This window comes from Pithys albifrons, chromosome 9, assembly GCF_047495875.1.
Source record: "Pithys albifrons albifrons isolate INPA30051 chromosome 9, PitAlb_v1, whole genome shotgun sequence".
NCBI classification, from domain to species: domain Eukaryota; kingdom Metazoa; phylum Chordata; class Aves; order Passeriformes; family Thamnophilidae; genus Pithys; species Pithys albifrons.
The window spans coordinates 35,128,964-35,146,339 of NC_092466.1; the positions used below are offsets into that span (position 1 = coordinate 35,128,964).

At 45.8% G+C, this 17,376-nt stretch overlaps 2 protein-coding genes across 4 annotated transcripts in view; one reads left to right on the forward strand and one right to left on the reverse strand.

Annotated features, from left to right (window-relative positions):
* ECD (ecdysoneless cell cycle regulator) lies at positions 1–9,599 on the reverse strand. The gene is made up of 13 exons (XM_071563099.1): positions 9,350–9,599; positions 8,371–8,488; positions 7,921–8,008; positions 6,740–6,918; positions 5,523–5,718; positions 4,679–4,807; positions 4,131–4,256; positions 3,621–3,706; positions 2,750–2,856; positions 2,154–2,331; positions 1,642–1,709; positions 1,345–1,565; positions 1–832 (listed from the first exon to the last, which is right to left on the reverse strand). The coding sequence occupies exons 1-13, from the start codon at positions 9,597–9,599 to the stop codon at positions 602–604; spliced, it is 1,977 nt and encodes a 658-aa protein (XP_071419200.1). The 3' UTR covers positions 1–601.
* FAM149B1 (family with sequence similarity 149 member B1) overlaps positions 9,413–17,376 on the forward strand; it is a 16,720-nt gene continuing 8,756 nt past the window's right edge. For 2 of the 3 annotated variants that reach the window (XM_071563633.1, XM_071563634.1), the window contains exons 1-8: positions 9,415–9,699; positions 12,259–12,363; positions 12,464–12,575; positions 13,498–13,640; positions 14,837–14,956; positions 15,558–15,728; positions 16,647–16,834; positions 17,078–17,208. In XM_071563633.1, the coding sequence (XP_071419734.1) occupies positions 9,665–9,699; positions 12,259–12,363; positions 12,464–12,575; positions 13,498–13,640; positions 14,837–14,956; positions 15,558–15,728; positions 16,647–16,834; positions 17,078–17,208 (1,005 nt within the window). In that variant the 5' untranslated portion in view covers positions 9,415–9,664. Of the gene's footprint in view, positions 9,700–12,258; positions 12,364–12,463; positions 12,576–13,497; positions 13,641–14,836; positions 14,957–15,557; positions 15,729–16,646; positions 16,835–17,077; positions 17,209–17,376 lie in introns of all 3 variants that reach the window. The other variant, XR_011698517.1, reaches the window with a different exon arrangement.

A 17,376-nucleotide genomic window follows, 5' to 3' on the forward strand; every position in this document is an offset into this window, starting at 1 on the left:
TTGTATTTCTGCTTTTATTGAAATAAAGTCAAAAAATACTTCCAGCCAATATTTACATATTTGATCCAATTACTCCTCAAATCCTCCTGGTTAATAAGGACCAGACTCTTACAGTAATGATCAGAAGTCCTTACAATGAAGCATTGTGCTTTTGGAAAGGATTAAATGTCTGCCGAACATTTAACCAGCATTCCCAAGTCTGTAAGATGTTCCTGCAATGTGGTATTTCCCCATCTGCCCCTGAAGGCAGCAGCATTTTCAGAACATGAGCTGCTTTCCAGATACTGAAACGACCCAGCAATGGGTAAAAGGACATTTTACAGCTCTGGCAAACTGGATCATTGCATGAAAAAGTGAAGACAGATTTTGTAACAGAAGTTTCGTTCAAGTCATGACACCATTTTGCAGTTTTCTGCAAACTGGAAGTCTGATTCCCATCCAAGGTGGTATCCAATCCAATCAGAAGGTTTCTGCAGGTAGGTTCACTTTACATCTCTAAAGTCACACAGAATGCACAGAATGCCCTAAGTTAAAACCTTTTGTCTCTCCTTCCACATACTGCGGGTCTGTTTGTGCTTCATTTCCCCACCAGCCAAGTCTCTCACTGAGCTGCTCGACTGCTGGAGCCAGAACAGTCTGTATTTTCAGGTAAATACACTCCCATGCTCTGTAAAATGTTGGAGGTGGGTCCTGCCAGGCCAGCCTGAGCACTGTAGGACTCAAGCAGGTTGGCTACCAGGTTCATGTCCACATCAACTGGTGCCAGCTCAGGGTCTTCAGCTCCAGAATCAGGGCCAGCACTCTCAGATCGAGCTGCTTTAACACAACTTGCCTACAGTAAGTACAAAGAGAAAGTTTTATCAAATTGCATAAACTGATTAAAAAAAAAAGAAAAGACAAACCACGAGGGAGAAGAAAAAAGGAAACAATTCTGCAGCCAACAGAATCCAGTACATTCCACAGCCTTGACAGACAGGAATTTAGCCACCAAATGCTCATTCCAGCTAAAAATCAGCACTGTCCACTACACAACTTAAGTTCCAAGAGAAGGACAGAAAGCATTGCTGAGTCCTGGCTCAGCTTCCTATGGGAGTAAACTACTACAGGAACTCACAAGTTAAGCTGTAGCTGCTTGTTTTACTACTAAAACCAGGGAAATGAAAGTCTTGGCAAAGATGTGCAAGTTAAAGCTTAGGTACCCTTTTGTTAAAAGAACATGCATTATGGTGCAACCACAGCACATTGTGCTTGCACGTGGCAAGGTTTGTGATCAGCATCTTCCCACTGCCCTGCTAAAGCTCTCAAAACTTCTGTGCCACAAACTAGAGCTCAAGCCATACTCACCCCTTTCTTCTGGGTGGTGAAGCTTTTGCCAACATTGGTCTGTGCCAGCTCACGGTCCATCTCATTCATATACGACTTGAGGCTGCCTATGAGCTCATCAGGTGACACCTTCTGGTCTTGCCTTTGATTTCCAGCACCAAAGTCTTCATCATCCTCATCTGAGAAGCCAAACTCCTCCTCTTCATCCAGGTCATCAGAGTCCAGCTCCTCTGAGTCTGCCCCTAGGTATTACTTTGTGTCAGTACAGACAGCAAACAAGTCAGCAGGGATCTGTTTCAAACACAGAAACAATCTCACCTAAAATTCTGTCTAGAGCTTTTGTGAAAGAATCTACGTCAAAGGTAACATGGGATTCATCAGATGACCTGAAATAGAAAAGTATTTTTAAATAAATAAAGCTTTTATGCTTGCATAAGCCCAGCACAGGCATAATGGCACAGTGATTTCTTTAAAGCCTAGGTTAAAGTTGGGACATTTGAACAGAATTGCTCAGAAGTTTGAAGCCTGTATGGGTTAGAAATGAAAGAGTGAGTGGAGGAGCTCCTGGCATGACAAATTTTGGAAGACCATAAAACCAAACCAGGTAATAGAGTGACAGAAAATAGCTCAACTTCCAACATTTTTACCTGCACCAGTGTCAGAGTGGTCACCAAGTTGGTTTAAAAGCAACTACATATTCACTGTTCATATGGGCTTGTCTCAGGCCTCTGCCAAGCAACACTTTTGAACTCTGATTCTCTGCATCAGAACCAGGGCTGCAGCACAGTGAAACATTCTGCAGCAGACACCAAACCCAAAAATGCTACTACCATGGCATTTCTGCTCCTTCGTGCGTGGAGACTTTGGATACAAAAGCCTTCATGCTCTCAGCAACTGCTGCCAAGTCGTATTTCTGCTCTTCCTCGTCTGCGGAAGGAAGGGGCTCGTTTCGTGCCTCCTTCAGCAGCTGATCCAGAGCATCTGGTGTAATATCCAGCCAACTGTCATCTGAAAGAACACAGGGCAGATCTGTTATTCTGCACAGTCTGTCAGCCCACAGGGCCCAAACCACACAGCTGACAGACTGCTAGCACTTTGCAGCTTGTTTTTGCACTGTGGAGTTTTTGTGCTGGCTCTGGGTCACACAGGGCATGAGGCAGTGAGAGGCTGAGGGGAGCTGACACTCCATTTCACTGCTTTATAACTGCTTTGTATGCAGCTTTGAACTAGGAGATATTCTAGCCCCAGAGAATCCTGCTGCCACTAAATGAAGGAAGAAAGACATGCTATGAAGGGAGAGCCAATCCAGTGTTTAGCCTTAATGAAGGTTGGATTGGCTGTCCCTTTATAGCTGTGAATATTCCCTCTCTCCCTACAAATAATCATGTGATAGAAGAGTCCCAACCTCTCCCCCAGTCCTGCTCACCATCCTCTGGGGGAAGACAAGCTGCTTCTCTCTCAAATTCCTTCAAATCAATGGATGTTGTCTGTAGCAATGACAAGATTTCATCACCTGGATTTGCTTCAGCAGAACTAGAAGGGGGAAAAAATCAATTTATTGAAATGGATTGGATGGCATCACATGCTTTGCATTCAGGTTTTCACTCAAATCCTTCATTTTTGCTTTCTGTGCAAACATGTCTAAAGGTGAGTGAATTTGGAGGAAGCACCAGGGTACTACACAGAGTATTTGCCAAAACAAGACACAGTCAGTTGTTGTAATGTGTAGTTGATGGCTCCAAACCCACTTCTTGTGTTTCCTTTTCTTTGTATTTATTTTGCCTTGGTAAATATACAGATTGCCAGATCCCAAACAGCACAGACTGGAAACTCAAAAAACTAACAGTCAAGATATTATGATCTGGCAAACTCTCAGCTATTTTGTAATGATTTCTTTCTTGGATTTGATCTTTTGGAGAAATGTACAGCCAGCTGCCTGTCTTGAGTAAAGGAGACAGATTATTCCAGATTTATTATTCACTGGGACTGCTTTTCAATGAAACTTTTATACACTTTCTATAGTCAACCAAGCAAATAATGTTTTTCAGTCACCACTTAACCCACTTGGAAGTGATTAGCACTTTACAAAACCAAAATAAATAGTTACTTAAGCAAGAACTTCTACTAGTAGAGGGTATTCTAAAGGGATACTGCTCCTAGTCAGAGCACCACAGCACTGGACACTGTTAAATGTACAATGGAGAAAAGGGCTCAGGTTTTTTGTAACAAGAATTTTAAAAGGTTAAAGTACTTGTAGGCACTCTGCATGATATTAATGAGCTTCAATTAGCTCTTACCTTTCTGGAGTGGTAACAGAGTGCTGGAAGAAATCTTCTGCCATGTGCAACAGCTCTGAGTACTTAGCAGACCCTTCCAGTTCTCCCTGTTCAAAGCAAGTCACAAGCATGAACATACCCCCAAAATCACACTTATAGGGGCCCAAATGGATTTATGGTGTTATGTATAAATCATTAGGAATATTTAACTCTAGAGGCATGCAAATGAAATGTAAACCAGTGAAATCAGTTGGACTTCACACAGCCATATTGTGGTTTACTTCATTCCAGTGAATTTCTCCCCTTCCTTTAGATATATGAATTCATCCCCAAATCCTACTTTTACCTTTTTCATTTCCAAAATAAGTCAGTTTCAAAGGGGAAAAAACTGCATGTATCTCCTTTGAAGACATTAATTAATTTTCCATAGAGAGAAGCATTAGATTTCTTGCCCTGCTGGAACTACTTACACAAATTCAAGAGCTAAAACACTTTTCCTGGAATGTTTATAAGACACACACACAACTTCACCTTGAAATAATCCTTTTCCTTCAAGCTCCTGAGGAATCTCTCCCACAGGGGACCACTTAACACATTTCTCTTGGAATCAGGAGATACTTTGCTGCTCTTGGAGCACAAAATTTCAAAGCCATGAGCCTGTATAAGAGATGCAATAACAAGAGGTTCTCAAGGTGTGGCAACCTTTGCTCCCATTTTTCATAGAATCACAGAATCATTTGGGTTGGAAAAGACCTCTGAGATCATCAAGTCCAACCCTTGGTCCAACTCCAGTCCCTTTACCAGATCATGGCACTCAGTGCCACAGCCAATCTCAGCTGAAAAACCTCCAGGGATGGGGAATCCACCCCCTCTCTGGGCAGCCCATTCCAATGCCTGAGCACTCTCTCTGCAAAGAATTTTTTTCTGATCTCCAACTTCAATTTCCCCTGGCAGAGCTTGAGCCCATCGTGCCCCCTTGTCCTTGTTTCTGGACAAGCAGGCAACTTACAAGCAAAGAGTCATTTTCTGGACACACATAAACAGGCAAACTAAGTACAAAATGCATAAAAAATCATTACCAGTTTCATGCCCAGTTCGTAGGCTTTGTACTGAGGGTGAGATGGGATGGGCAGTGTGTACCCACTGCGTCTGTCTGGAACAAACTTCTGCTGCACCAGCTGTGCATACAAACACCGTGTGAAGGTAACCTGAAACAGCCAGAGCAAAAGCAAACCACCCACTGCAGCCTGACTGTTGTGTACAGGCACCAGCTTTCCACCAGGCTCATCCAAATTGGGGTTTAAGGCACACCTATTACAGCCAATACCCAAGACTGCATCCAAAATGCATCTTAGATATGTTTCTCTAAGATGCACTGATTTCAGATCTTACAAAATATATTCCAAGTTGACATCTCTAAATAAACTCAAACTTCAATCAGTCTAACTACATTAGAAAAAATCCTCAGTATTCAGACCAATAAGGTGTATTTTAAAAAATGCAAGGGCTCTCTTCTGTTAATGAAACCAAAGCTGAGATTTCAGACAGTCTAGAAATCTAAAATTTGACTCCAAAGCTTCTGTAACAAAATGTATCAGATACAATAGTGGTTGGACAATGCTCATGAAACACTTCATAAAGTGTGTGAGCACCGCTGAGAAGGTGAAAAGCATGAACAGCTGGGGGTAGTTAACAGCAACTCCTCCTGTTGGGTGGCAGTGCTGCCAAACTGCTCTGATCACAGAAGGGTATCAATTTATTCAGGAAGCATTTCAGCAGAGGAACTATTAGCACAACCTCTGATTTCAGAAACATTTATCTTTGAAAGTGCAGCCACGTCAACTTAAATCCACACATTTACAGCACTGCCCACAGAACCCGTCAGTCCCAGGTCGTTGATAAGTGCTTTAGAAGATCACTGACCACAGTCATCACCCGCTGCTCTGCAGGGAAGGTGTGGAAGGGGCGGCGACAGGCTCGTAAATCCGCCGGGTCTCGCAGGTAGAAGGCCTGGACGGCGGCGGCCACCAGGGAGGGGCGGTGCCGCAGCACGGCCGCGATGCCGGCCGGCACAAAGCAGCGGGCGCGGTGCAGGGACGCCTGGATTTTCTCGGGATACCTTTGGCACACAACAGAACACGAGCAGTAAGTGCACTGAGAGCCAAAGCCATACTTTTTTACTGTTAGTCCCATTTTCACTGTAATATTAACCGATGTTATTCTGAAGTTAAAACTCAGCTAAACTAATGCCTGGAATGGCTGTTTCTGTAATACATAAATATCCAGGGCTAATAAAATTTAATCCCCACATTGGTTAAGGTGAATCACTGTGACCTTAACTGACATATCCAGCTATACAGTATCCTTCACCACACTGAGTGTGGAAGTCATCTGGCTCACACTGTCAAATCCTTGTAAAATAATAATGTACTGACAAGCTGAGGCTCTGAAAAACGTGCTGGTTCTACATTTTAGTTAAAATACCCTTTCTCTTCCTGCAAAGGGGTCCTAAAGACTCACAGAACTTTGAGATTTTTCAGTACAAGAAGGATGGGAAGGAAGAATAATCTTTGCCAAGTGTGGACTCACAGCAGTGAACCAGTTTCAGAGCCCCCAAGTCACAGTCTGCAGGACACTGATCCCCCTCTTGTAGGGGTGACTGTAAATGCATCCCTTAAGGAAAGCAGTTTAGAGTTCTCTCTTAAAGAGAACAGAGCTACCTGTAGTGTGTGGGGTCCTGTGACCAATGAGATGCTTCTGTGTATGTGAGGGGAATGGGCCAGCCAATAATGTCATGACATGTTGGATGTGAGAGGATATAAAAGGTGTGGATGTTACTGAGAACAGAACTACTAACTACTACAAACTACTATGATCTATGAGGAAACAGTCTTGAATAAACTCTTGTAAGCCTTCTGAATCAAGCCTTCTGTTGCCTGCTGTGCCTGAGCTCTTCTGACCGTCATTCACGCTGCCCCCTTACTCGGGATAAGGGTAACCCCAACACCTCTTCCCAAGGATGCCACAGAAAAACCTCTAGGTGGTGCTTTCTGAAAGGGAAGCAACTCTACCACATCTGTCAGGGAAATGTTTAAACCCCCGACAGCCCAGAATCCAAAGTTCCTGTAACACCCACATACCCATGGATGCGTTTATTCAGTGCAGCTCTGATGGGCTCTGCAGCCAGGAACTCCTGGGAGCGGGTGGATAACAGTGCCAGGGCCTCCGGGATGGTGGGACAGGGAGCAGACGGGTCACATTCCTGCTCCGGAGTCTCTGACGGCGGAATGATGTGCAGCTCTCCTTTGTAAAAGAACACCTGGCAGAGGGTGACATTCCCATCAGGCAGGGTAGGAACAGCCACACACTGAGCTATGGGAAACTTAATTTCATATACACAAACGTTTGTTAAACACAGGGAATTCTGAAGTACAGAGAAATAATACAGGGAGGAGCAAAATTTTTAAAAAAATGGAATTCAAGATGTCACCAACCATGATCGAAACAGTAAATAAACCCTCCTAGTTTAACTGCAGTAAGTTCAGTCAAATATCTTGTTTCCTTAATAACAGCAATACCAAGACTTTCTCTTCAACTATAGGTTTGCTTCAGGAGAATCAGCATAACCTAATTGCTGAAGACAGAGATTGAAAAGCATTATTTCAGGTGCTAATGTGACCTCTGCTGGTTCCTGATCATAAGAAGAGCACCAAATGTAACATTATCAACTCCTCCATCACTCTGCCTGTTCCCTCAAATGAAAGGAAAATGTGGCCCTGATAGTACACATACAGGTTTGCAATTAATTTTTGTGTTGTGTTCCATCCCTTTTAAGAATCTTGAGTAGAAGAAAAACAATTAAACAATTTAATGTTAATGAAAAAGTGAATTATTTCCATTAAAATCCATTGCCAAGAAACTTAGTGTCACAGCCACGAGGAACCATCCCTATCCCAGTCTGTCTCCTTGTGGAGTCAGCAGCACTCCAGCCTTGAGCATTCCTTGCTCAGGACACACTCACTCTACACAACATTCTGCCAGAGCACAGGGATCCAAATCAAGTGTCAGGGGTTCCCAGTCACTGAGCCTCTCATTCAACAACCACAGCAAGCACAAAGCAGCTCATTAAAACCAGAATGGAAACAGATTGTGCTACAAAAACCCCCATGCTGTTAATTAAAACAAGTCTTGAGCCCTGACCAGAACTTCTTTCACTAGTAAGGGACAGACACCACTCTGGATTTTCAGAGGCACTTGGCTAGAGCTGCAAGAGAAGTTTCCACCATGAGCCACTTGCCAAACATATGTAAGTTTTACTCACTCTGTTTTCACTGTTCTCAGGATTCAGCCACTTTGGGAGAAAATCAGCTGCTTCTATCAAGAGAAACTCTCCATCGTTGTCATCAATCCTGGCCAAGGAGAAATTGGTTTCTTAAAAGGGAAAGCCTTGCAGAGCACAATAACGTCCTTCTAAACCCACATCTGCAGGGTTTTTTTAAATACTCATAGAATGATACGTTGCTTAGGTTGGAAGGGACCTTAAAGATCACCTGGAATGGTAAAGATCATCTGGTGTCCTGCCATGGGCAGGGACACCTTCCACTAGACCAGGTTACTCAGAGCCCCCGTCCAACCTGGCCTTGAACACTTCCAGGGATGGGGAGGCACCTCAAAGAATGAGGAATATTAAGACAGGACCTTCAAAACAAAGGCCCTGCCCCTTCACACCCCTCCTGAACGAGATTGGGCACCTCAGCAGGACCTGTCTTACCTGGCTGCCAGCCCTGGGAAGTCCCTGGTGATCTCCCGGACCAGGTAGACGATGAACCACTCGTCCTCCACGTTGTCCCCAAACAGTGTGGTGCCACCAATGTGTGCCGGGGTGTCACCTGCACGGGGGGCAGAGGCAGGAGAGGCAGCTCAGCAACACCATGCCCAGGAACAGGCTGCCCAGAGAGCCTGTGGAATGTCCCTCACTGGAGAGATTACAGAGCTGTCTGGACACACTCCTGTGCCATGTGCTCTGGGATGGCCCTGCTGGAGCAGCGAGGTTGCAACAGACGATCCACTGTGGTCCCTTCCAACCTGACCCCTTCTAGGACACTGTGAACCTGCCAGGACCCTCCCTCACACCCCATGTGCCCCCTCACACCCCATGTCTCCCTCCACACACCATGTCTCCCCTCACACACCATGTCCCCTCACATACCCCATGTCCCCTGACCCCCCATGTCCCCTGACCCCCCATGTCCCCTCACGCCCCATGTCCCCTCACCACCCCCATGTCCCACTCATGCCCCCCATGCCCCCTCACCCCCCATATCCCTTCACACCCCATGTCTCCCCCTCACGCCTCATGTCCCCTCACACCCCATGTACCCTCATCCCCCACGTCCCCTCACACCCCCCATGCCCCCTCACACCCCCATGTCCCCCCTCACAAACCATGTTCCCCTCACACTCCGTGTCTCCCCTCACACCCCCTATTTCCCCCTCACGCTTCATGTCCCTTCACCCCCCCATGTCCCCTCACACACCCCATGTCCCCTCACACCCCCCCATGTCCCCTCACACCCCCCCATGTCCCCTCACACCCCCCCATGTCCCCTCACACACCCCATGTCCCCTCACACCCCCCCATGTCCCCTCACCCCCCCTCCCATGTCCCCTCACACCCCATGTCCGCTCACTCACCCCACATCCCCCCTCACGCTCCACACCCCTCACCCCCCGTCCCCTCTCTCACTCACGGCTGGCGGGCAGGCAGCGCAGGCGGAATGGCTGCCGGTGCCACACATATTTGGCGAGGCTGGGGGCGAGCCGCACCAGGGCGGCCTCAGCGCAGCGCCGGAGCAGCGCGTCCCGGCCGGGCCCGGCGGCGTTGGCGGCGAACAGGCGGTACCGCACGGTGTCCTCGGGCAGGGCTGCCCGGCCGGGCCCCTCGGACAGGCGGTACCGCTCGGTGTCCTCGGGCAGCGCTGCCCGGCCGGGCCGCTCCATCGCGGCGGGGCGCGCTCCGCCCCCGGCCCGAGCGGCGCGATGGCGGCGGCGCGGCGGCGCTGAGGATGATATCGCGATACGCGCGCAAACCCGTACAGGCGTGAGTGGCGCCCCGGGCCCGCTCCCGGTCCAGGCCCTGCTCCTGGTCTCATCCCAGACCCGCTCCCAGCCCTGCCGCCCGCTGTCCCCCGGCCCCGCTCCCCATCTCATCCCATCCCATCCCTGCTCCCTATCCCGGCCCTACTCCCGATCCCGGCCTTGCTCCCGATCCCAGACCCGCTCCTGATCCCAGCTTTGCCGCCCGCTGTCCCCTGGCCCGGCCCTGCTCCCCATCCTATCCCAGGCCTGCTCCCGATCCCAACCCTGCTCCTGGTCCCAGCCCCCCTCCTGATCCCAGCTCCGCTCCCCCAACCCAGCCCTGCTCCCCAGCCCACCCCAGCCCCGATCTCCATCCCAGCCCCGCTCCCCATCCCAGCCCCGCTCCCCATCCCAGCCCCGCTCCCCATCCCAGCCGTGCTCCCCATCCCAGCCGTGCTCCCCATCCCAGCCCCGCTCCCCATCCCAGCCCCGCTCCCCATCCCAGCCCCGCTCCCCATCCCAGCCGTGCTCCCCATCCCAGCCGTGCTCCCCATCCCAGCCCCGCTCCCCATCCCAGCCCCGCTCCCCATCCCAGCCGTGCTCCCCAGCCCAGCCGTGCTCCCCAGCCCAGCCCCGCTCCCCATCCCAGCCCCGCTCCCCATCCCAGCCGTGCTCCCCATCCCAGCCGTGCTCCCCAGCCCAGCCCCGCTCCCCAGCCCAGCCGTGCTCCCCAGCCCAGCCGTGCTCCCCAGCCCAGCCCTGCTCCCCAGCCCAGCCCTGCTCCCCATTCTGGCCCCGATCCCCATCCCAGCCCTGATCCTTATCCCAGCCCCGCTCCCGCTGTCCCCGGGCCCCGGTGCGGGTCATTCCCTGGGCTCGCTGTTCCCCCGGCCCAGGCGCGGTGCAGGGCCCGGCTTGGTTGGTTACTCCTCTTCTAGTTCATGTAATTTAGTTTAATTTGCCCCCAGGGTTAGTGACACCGTCTCTGCTATTAGGGAGGTGCAGCCCAATTCATAACATTTTAAGTGTAAAGGAAGGGATTTGGAAGCAAAGACCAGTAACTCCCTGCTTATATATGTGTGTGTGTGTCTATAAAAGTGTGTATGTAGATATGAAAGTGTATATACACACTTAAATATGTGTGTACATACTTATGTGTGTGTGTATTACTGTATATGTATATATAAAACTATAACATATGTACATACTTATATGTAAGTGTATAAATACATATATATAATATATATATATAGCTTAAATATACTGAAATATATTGCTATAACTATACTTCTAGCCTATAGAACTATATTATTCTATCATTCTATGATTATGATAGTTTAATTGTAAACCTTTGCTAACAATAATTTTGGGTCAGTTCTGACCCAGCTGATGTGTTGACCTTTTTTTTTAATGTATTTGTATGTAACAAATGTGTTCAATTAGTATGGAACAAACACATCCATTTTGGAAGTCAGTACTTTGCTACAACCTTTTTTATGGTTAATTCTGCTGTTTCTGGCCAGCAGAGAAATGACAGGAGGGAGCAGTTCTTTATTTAAGCCTCATCATTCAGCTGCTGCTTGGGACAGGGCTTGTGTCCTGCATTGGTACTCCTCTTGTTGTCTCCAGCTACTGCCACTTTTCTTGTCCTTCTTTCCCTGGCAAAACAAAAAACTAGGAAAAATTACTCCTCCCAGCTTGCCAGTGCACAGTTTCTTAGAATCACAGAATCATTAAGGTTGGAAAAGCCCTTTGAGAGGGAGCCCAACAACCAGCACCACCGTGCCCATCACTAAACCATGTTCCCAAGTGCCACTTCCAGGGATGGTGGCTCCACCAAGGCCTGTTCCAATGCCTGACCACCCTTTCCATGAAGAAATTTTCCCTAATATCCAACCTGAACCTCCCCTGGTGCAACTTGAGGCCATTTTCTCTGGTCCTGAAGTTTGGTGGTCACTCTTGTTCTGTTTAATTTGCCTTCAGGGTTAAAATAACATTGTCTGTTCTTTGAGTAAACTGCAGCCCAATGCACAACATTTTAAGTTTAAAGGGAGACATTGATTTCTAAGCAAAGACCTTTAGCTCTGTGTTTATCCTGGAGTTAATTTTGATGCCTTAAACCTAAAGCCTTAATAATGAAAATTCCCCTTCTATGTGTGCACATTCCTTGAGAAGCAGTAAAGAAATTCCTGCAAAACTTCTTGGGAACTCTGTAAACGTTTATTCTTGTTGTAAATTCTTGTTTATTCATTGAAAAATTGGAGAGAAATAAAATTCAGGAAAATTTGGGAAGAAATTAGAAAAAATTGAGGGAAAACTTGGCAAAAATTGGAATAAATTAAAGAAAAATTTGAGAAAAATGAAAAAAATTGGAAAATATGAGGAAAGAATTGGGGAAAATTGAAGGAATTTTGGGAGAGAAATTTGGGATAAAATGGAAAAAATTGGCATAAAATTGGAATAAATTGGGGAGAAAACGAGGAAAAATGGGGTATAATTGGGAAAAAAATGAATAAAATTTAAGGGAAATTTGAGAGGAAATTTACAACAAGTAATGGCAAGTTCTGCTGCTTTTTTTCAGACAAGGACTCCCAAAACATGCCCTGAGGCATCACCCACTGCCAGAGCCACTTGCCCAGGGGTGCTCAGCCACCCCCAGGGCAGAAAACCACGGCCACATCTCCAGGTATTGTGGTGACACAGACCTGCTCTGGTACAGCCAGGCTTTGTTTACTGACACACTTGGTTTGTCATTGTTTATTTTTGGCTCCATGTGTGGGTTTCAGGGAGTCAGAAATCCCAAAGGAATCGGCTGGTCATGGGAATGCAGGGACTGCCAGTCAGAGCTGTGCTGACACCTCCACTGAAGACAGCTCGGTCTTCTCTTGGGGATATGATGTGAGTAGAACATTATCCAGGCCAGAGCTACCACAGTGAGGAGGAAAACATCCAAAATACCATTGCAAGGGCATCTCAGGATAAAAATGAGGATTGGATCTGTCAATGAATCACAACAGTGATTACAGGAAGAACATCTTTTTTACCTCTTTCCATCTTTCTCTTGGTTCAAAGCACATTAGGCTCATATTATTAAATTGTTATGCTGCACTTACATCTAAAATTTTGGAAATGCAAATAATTTGATGCGTAAGTGTATCTATAAATGCTGTTATTGTGAAATCCCAAACATGACTGGATGACTTTCACACACTTGGTGTGAATTTATCAAACTTCTGCATACTTGTATGTTTCTCAAAATACTGGAAAGCCCCCACAGCATTATTTTCTTTTAGAAATGGTTGTTTTATTCTCCCTCTACCAAAGCTGAGAGTGCTGTTGGTGAAATGGAGATGATTAGATTTAAATGACTCAAAATTTACCCCATTTTCTGGCTACATGAGCACATGTAACAAAGGTCCTGACCATCCCTCCCTTTCAGTTTCCCATTGCTTTTTGTTTTGCTTTTTGTTCTGCTGTTGTCTGTGGACACTGCAAGCCACAAATTTTCCATTGCATTAAAATTTCACTGAATTTTATCCTTCCTGTTCTGATTTCTTTAATGTAAATTCCTATACTTTGTAACTTAATGTAATAACAGGGATATTTCAAAATGTCTGTGTCAGTGTAAGCTTTTTCTGTGGCTTTTTCTGTGGTCACCACCAGTCTTAACAACATCCCTGGGAGGAAATTATTTAAAGTTAAAATTTTTCTATGCAGTCCTGTTCAGCTTTGACCAAATTTTCATTTATATTAAAACAAATCAATTAAACACACCCCCCCTGCAACAAATATTGTTCACAAGAGTAACTTCCCTTTCCAGGAGTTTGATAAAGCTGCCACACAACAAGTTCAGCAGATGTTCAGACAAATTGATGAGCTTCTGTATGAGCAGAAGGAAGATGTGCATGTGGAGGGACTGCGGGAGGAATGCCAGCAGTGGGCATCCAGCTTTCCTCACCTCAGGTATTTTAGGGACACAGTGATGCCAACACCCTCACAAAAAGGGTGGGGATGGCTTTTAAAACATTAGTAGCAGGGTGGGTTTATGCAGTTATGTAGATAGAGATAAAAAGATCACTCTGGTCAGTAATAATAGACAGTCTGTTACCTCAGGTTTGGTTCCTTCACAGGGGTTTGTGGCTATTTGCAAGTGACTTGGCCTTAATTCTCTTAGAAAACAGAATTTTGCTGTGCTAAGCATAACAGATTTTCTTATTGATGCTGTGAATGACCCTTCTCCCCAAAAACAGGACTTCGAGCCACGTTAGTGTAGGGTAAGATAAAAAGTAAAGGTCCTTTAATATCCCAGGCCTACAGCCCACAGGAATACAGGATGACAGGCATGTGTGTCTCAGTTCTTGTTTCCATGGCTTTTATAATAAGATCCCTCCAATCATTGCTTTACACATTTCTCAGTCCAGCCCCAGTCCCACCCCTGGTCCAACCCCTGGAATTGGGTCTGGGGTCGTCAAGACCCTCTGTCTTCATCAGCTCTTCTTCCTCAGGCACACAAAGGTCTCTTGGAGTTCATCCAGTTCTGGCTTTTGGGTCACTCTGACCTGTGTTTATGTTTCATTCTGTAGGGTTTATGTTTCATTCTGTGGCCCTTCTGATATCCTTCAGCTCTTTACCTTGGAAAGGAGTCTAAACAAGATTAATTAACTAAAGGAATTTGAGCTCCCTGTTCTGGGACAGGGGTAGTGATAGAAAGGCATTAAACTTAACCTGTTAGAAATATTAACCCTCTAAAAATCTACAATTACTGTGTTCCTAAAATCTACAAAATGTGAAAATCAGAACAAAACCCCCTTTGGCATCATTATGGTAGAGCTCTAAGCTTAAAACCCTGTAAAATCCTCCTTCCCTAGTTCAGCAGTCCTTATGGCTGTCTGAAAACTTGTGTTTTAAGTCTTCATTACATGCACTTGAACAGTTTTGACCATATTCATAATTCTTACAATTAGCAGAACATTAAAAAGCCAAGCAAAACTTTCTTGATGTATTTACGTGGCTCAAAGCAACCTGTAGTGGGGAAAGCAACTGAAAGCACTGAAACACTCACCAGGAAAACTGCACAGCTTCCCAGAAGCACCTGGGATTTGCTGCTGTTCTTACACACTTCAGCAATCCACTTCCAGCATTTCCTGGTGTGTTCACAGGGTTGTGGGGAAGCAGCTGGTGCTCCCCACGGATGAAGGGTATGGATGGTACTCCAGCTCCCCCTCGGGCAGTTTGGCTCCCTCAGATGTAAGTTCACCTCGAGAACAGGATTCTGAGGGGTAAGTACCTGTGGAGAGCCCAGGCTGTGCCAAGGTGGGAAGGTAATTTTGTTCCCTGCAGTGAACAAGGCAACGGGAACAAGTTTTGTTCTCTCCTTCTTAAAATGTGCAGCCTGACTCCTTCCTGCCAGGCTGAGTTTTGTACACAGCACACTTTATTTTCCTTTTTGCCTGAAAATAGTACCTTCAGAATAGAAAGACTGTGTAGCTGTGCTTGTTGCTGACTACAGTGAGCTGGTCAGTAAACAGAAGTATCTTTGCTGCTGCTGAGTTAAGGATGTGTATGTATTGTAGCTGGTTTTATTGTTAATCATATCATATATATAATCATATATATCTGTTAAATTTGTATAGAGCTTCCAAAACACAAATCACTACATTAGTACTGTTATTATTTAATGTTTTAGAATGCTTGCTGATTTTTTTCCTGAAGTTTCAAGTTCCCTAGCAAGAATTAAAAAATATCCAAAGCCCAAGTTCTTACTGTAATGAATACATAATTGTCTCCCTTGGCCTGAACTACCATGCTGTCTCTCAGATATTTGAAGTGGAATAACAACTTACTTTCATTTCTGCTTTCTGAAAACTGTCCCCTGTTCAGATTTAGTGTGTTTGGCAAGAAGGTCCCTCTCTCTGTTACTCCTGTCCACAAAAAGGCTGATCCTTCCCAGTCTCTGACCTCGTGTTCCTCAGAGAGTGATGAAGGGGAAGAGGAAGTGATTCTCTCCGAGGGCACAGTGGAGGAGTATTTGGCATTTGACCACAGAGATGTGTAGGTATTGAATATTAAGACAGCAAATAGTACCAGTGTCCTGGGGTTCCTGCTGTATTTGAGGAATTTGTACTTTTTAAATATCTTTTCTCTAGAGAACTCTCAAAGGCCTGAAGTTGCCAGGGCACTGGGAATTCTCCCAACCCATTTCTTAGGGCAATTTATTGGTTTTTCTGCATTTTTTGGTCATCTTTCATCCCATCCATTCTTGTGCCTGGTTTGAATAGTTCATTCCATCATAACTAAGAGCCTGCACATGTAATGGAACTTGTTTAAACACCATTCATTCTTTATTCTAAGCTCAGTTCATTGTTGGTTGTTATGCACTAGCAGTGTGCTGCTTTGGTTTTGTCCTGACATTTTGGGTGGAATTGTACCTTTATAGATTTTTCAGTGCTAATTTAAGAACTAGAGTGGATTTGATGCTTGCCAAGAAACCACTACCATTATCTTTATCCTTTTGCCCCTTTACTTTATTCAGCCCAACAATATGAACATATGGCCTGGGTAAGGACCTGGAGGGTACTGTCACTTCCTAACTACTTAACTGGTTTTAATAATTAAAGCCACTTAACTGCATGGACCATTAAATTATTGTTGCATGTCTTGCTTTGACCAGGCCAGAGACATTGCTGTAGCAAATATCATCTCTTGTCTTCAGGATTCTGTAGTGACATTAAATAGGGAGCCTAACAATGTGATGAAGGAATATCACTGTAACTATTAATATTTATTTTTAAATGGGACTTTGATCTCGTTGGTAAATTGTTTATTATTTGTGAAGTATCATTTATAGTTGTTCTGTACAGGGTGTGCAGCAATAAGGTGATTGTCTCAGTTATTTCTAACTCAGGTTGCTGGAAGGACTGAAAGAAAGAAAATGTGTTTGTGGCACAGGGAATGCTTACATTTTTACAGGGAGGAGGAGCTGCAGGAGAGGAGAATGGGCCTGAGCTCTGGCAGGCAGAAACTGGGCTTTCCTCCTGTGTCTCCATATTCCTGCACGAAGGATTCCGTGCTCACCTTTGTGTTTGATGATGTGTGGAGTGAGGTCCTGGGCTGCATGGAGGAGCTGATCTGCAGGCACTGGGAAGGGTCAGCCTCTGGTAAGGAGCACAGCTAAAGGGGATTTCAGTCAGGTGACTTGGCAAGGAGAGAGATGTATTTGGGGTGATCTCTTCAGTGGGAATAAAAAGGTAATTTTGTTAACAGTGTGAGACATGCCTTCAAAAGATTTAGCAGAACTCACCATCCAAGAGGATTCTCTGAGCATTTGGATTCATAGCACTATCCACGACTAGCAATGCCAACAGCCTGTATTGACAGGAATTCTCTGTTGCTTTGCACAGATGATGAGAAAAATATCATGACAGTAGAAACACTGAGAGCAGATGCCAGAAGCCCTTTGATGCCCCATGCTCTGCCAGCCTTGTTACCCCATGTGCCACACACGAAGATGCCCTCGGTGACCTCCACTGTGGTAAGTATTTTTAGCCAGCTGGTTTGTGCAGGGATGGATCAATGCACTGTTACCTCAGCAAACACACTGGAGCACGTCAGTCCCTGTGTTATGTTTAGGTACACAATGAGTTTGCACTTTGTGTGGATGCTGGCTGTCCTTTCTAACACTTAAGTCCTGTTATTACTC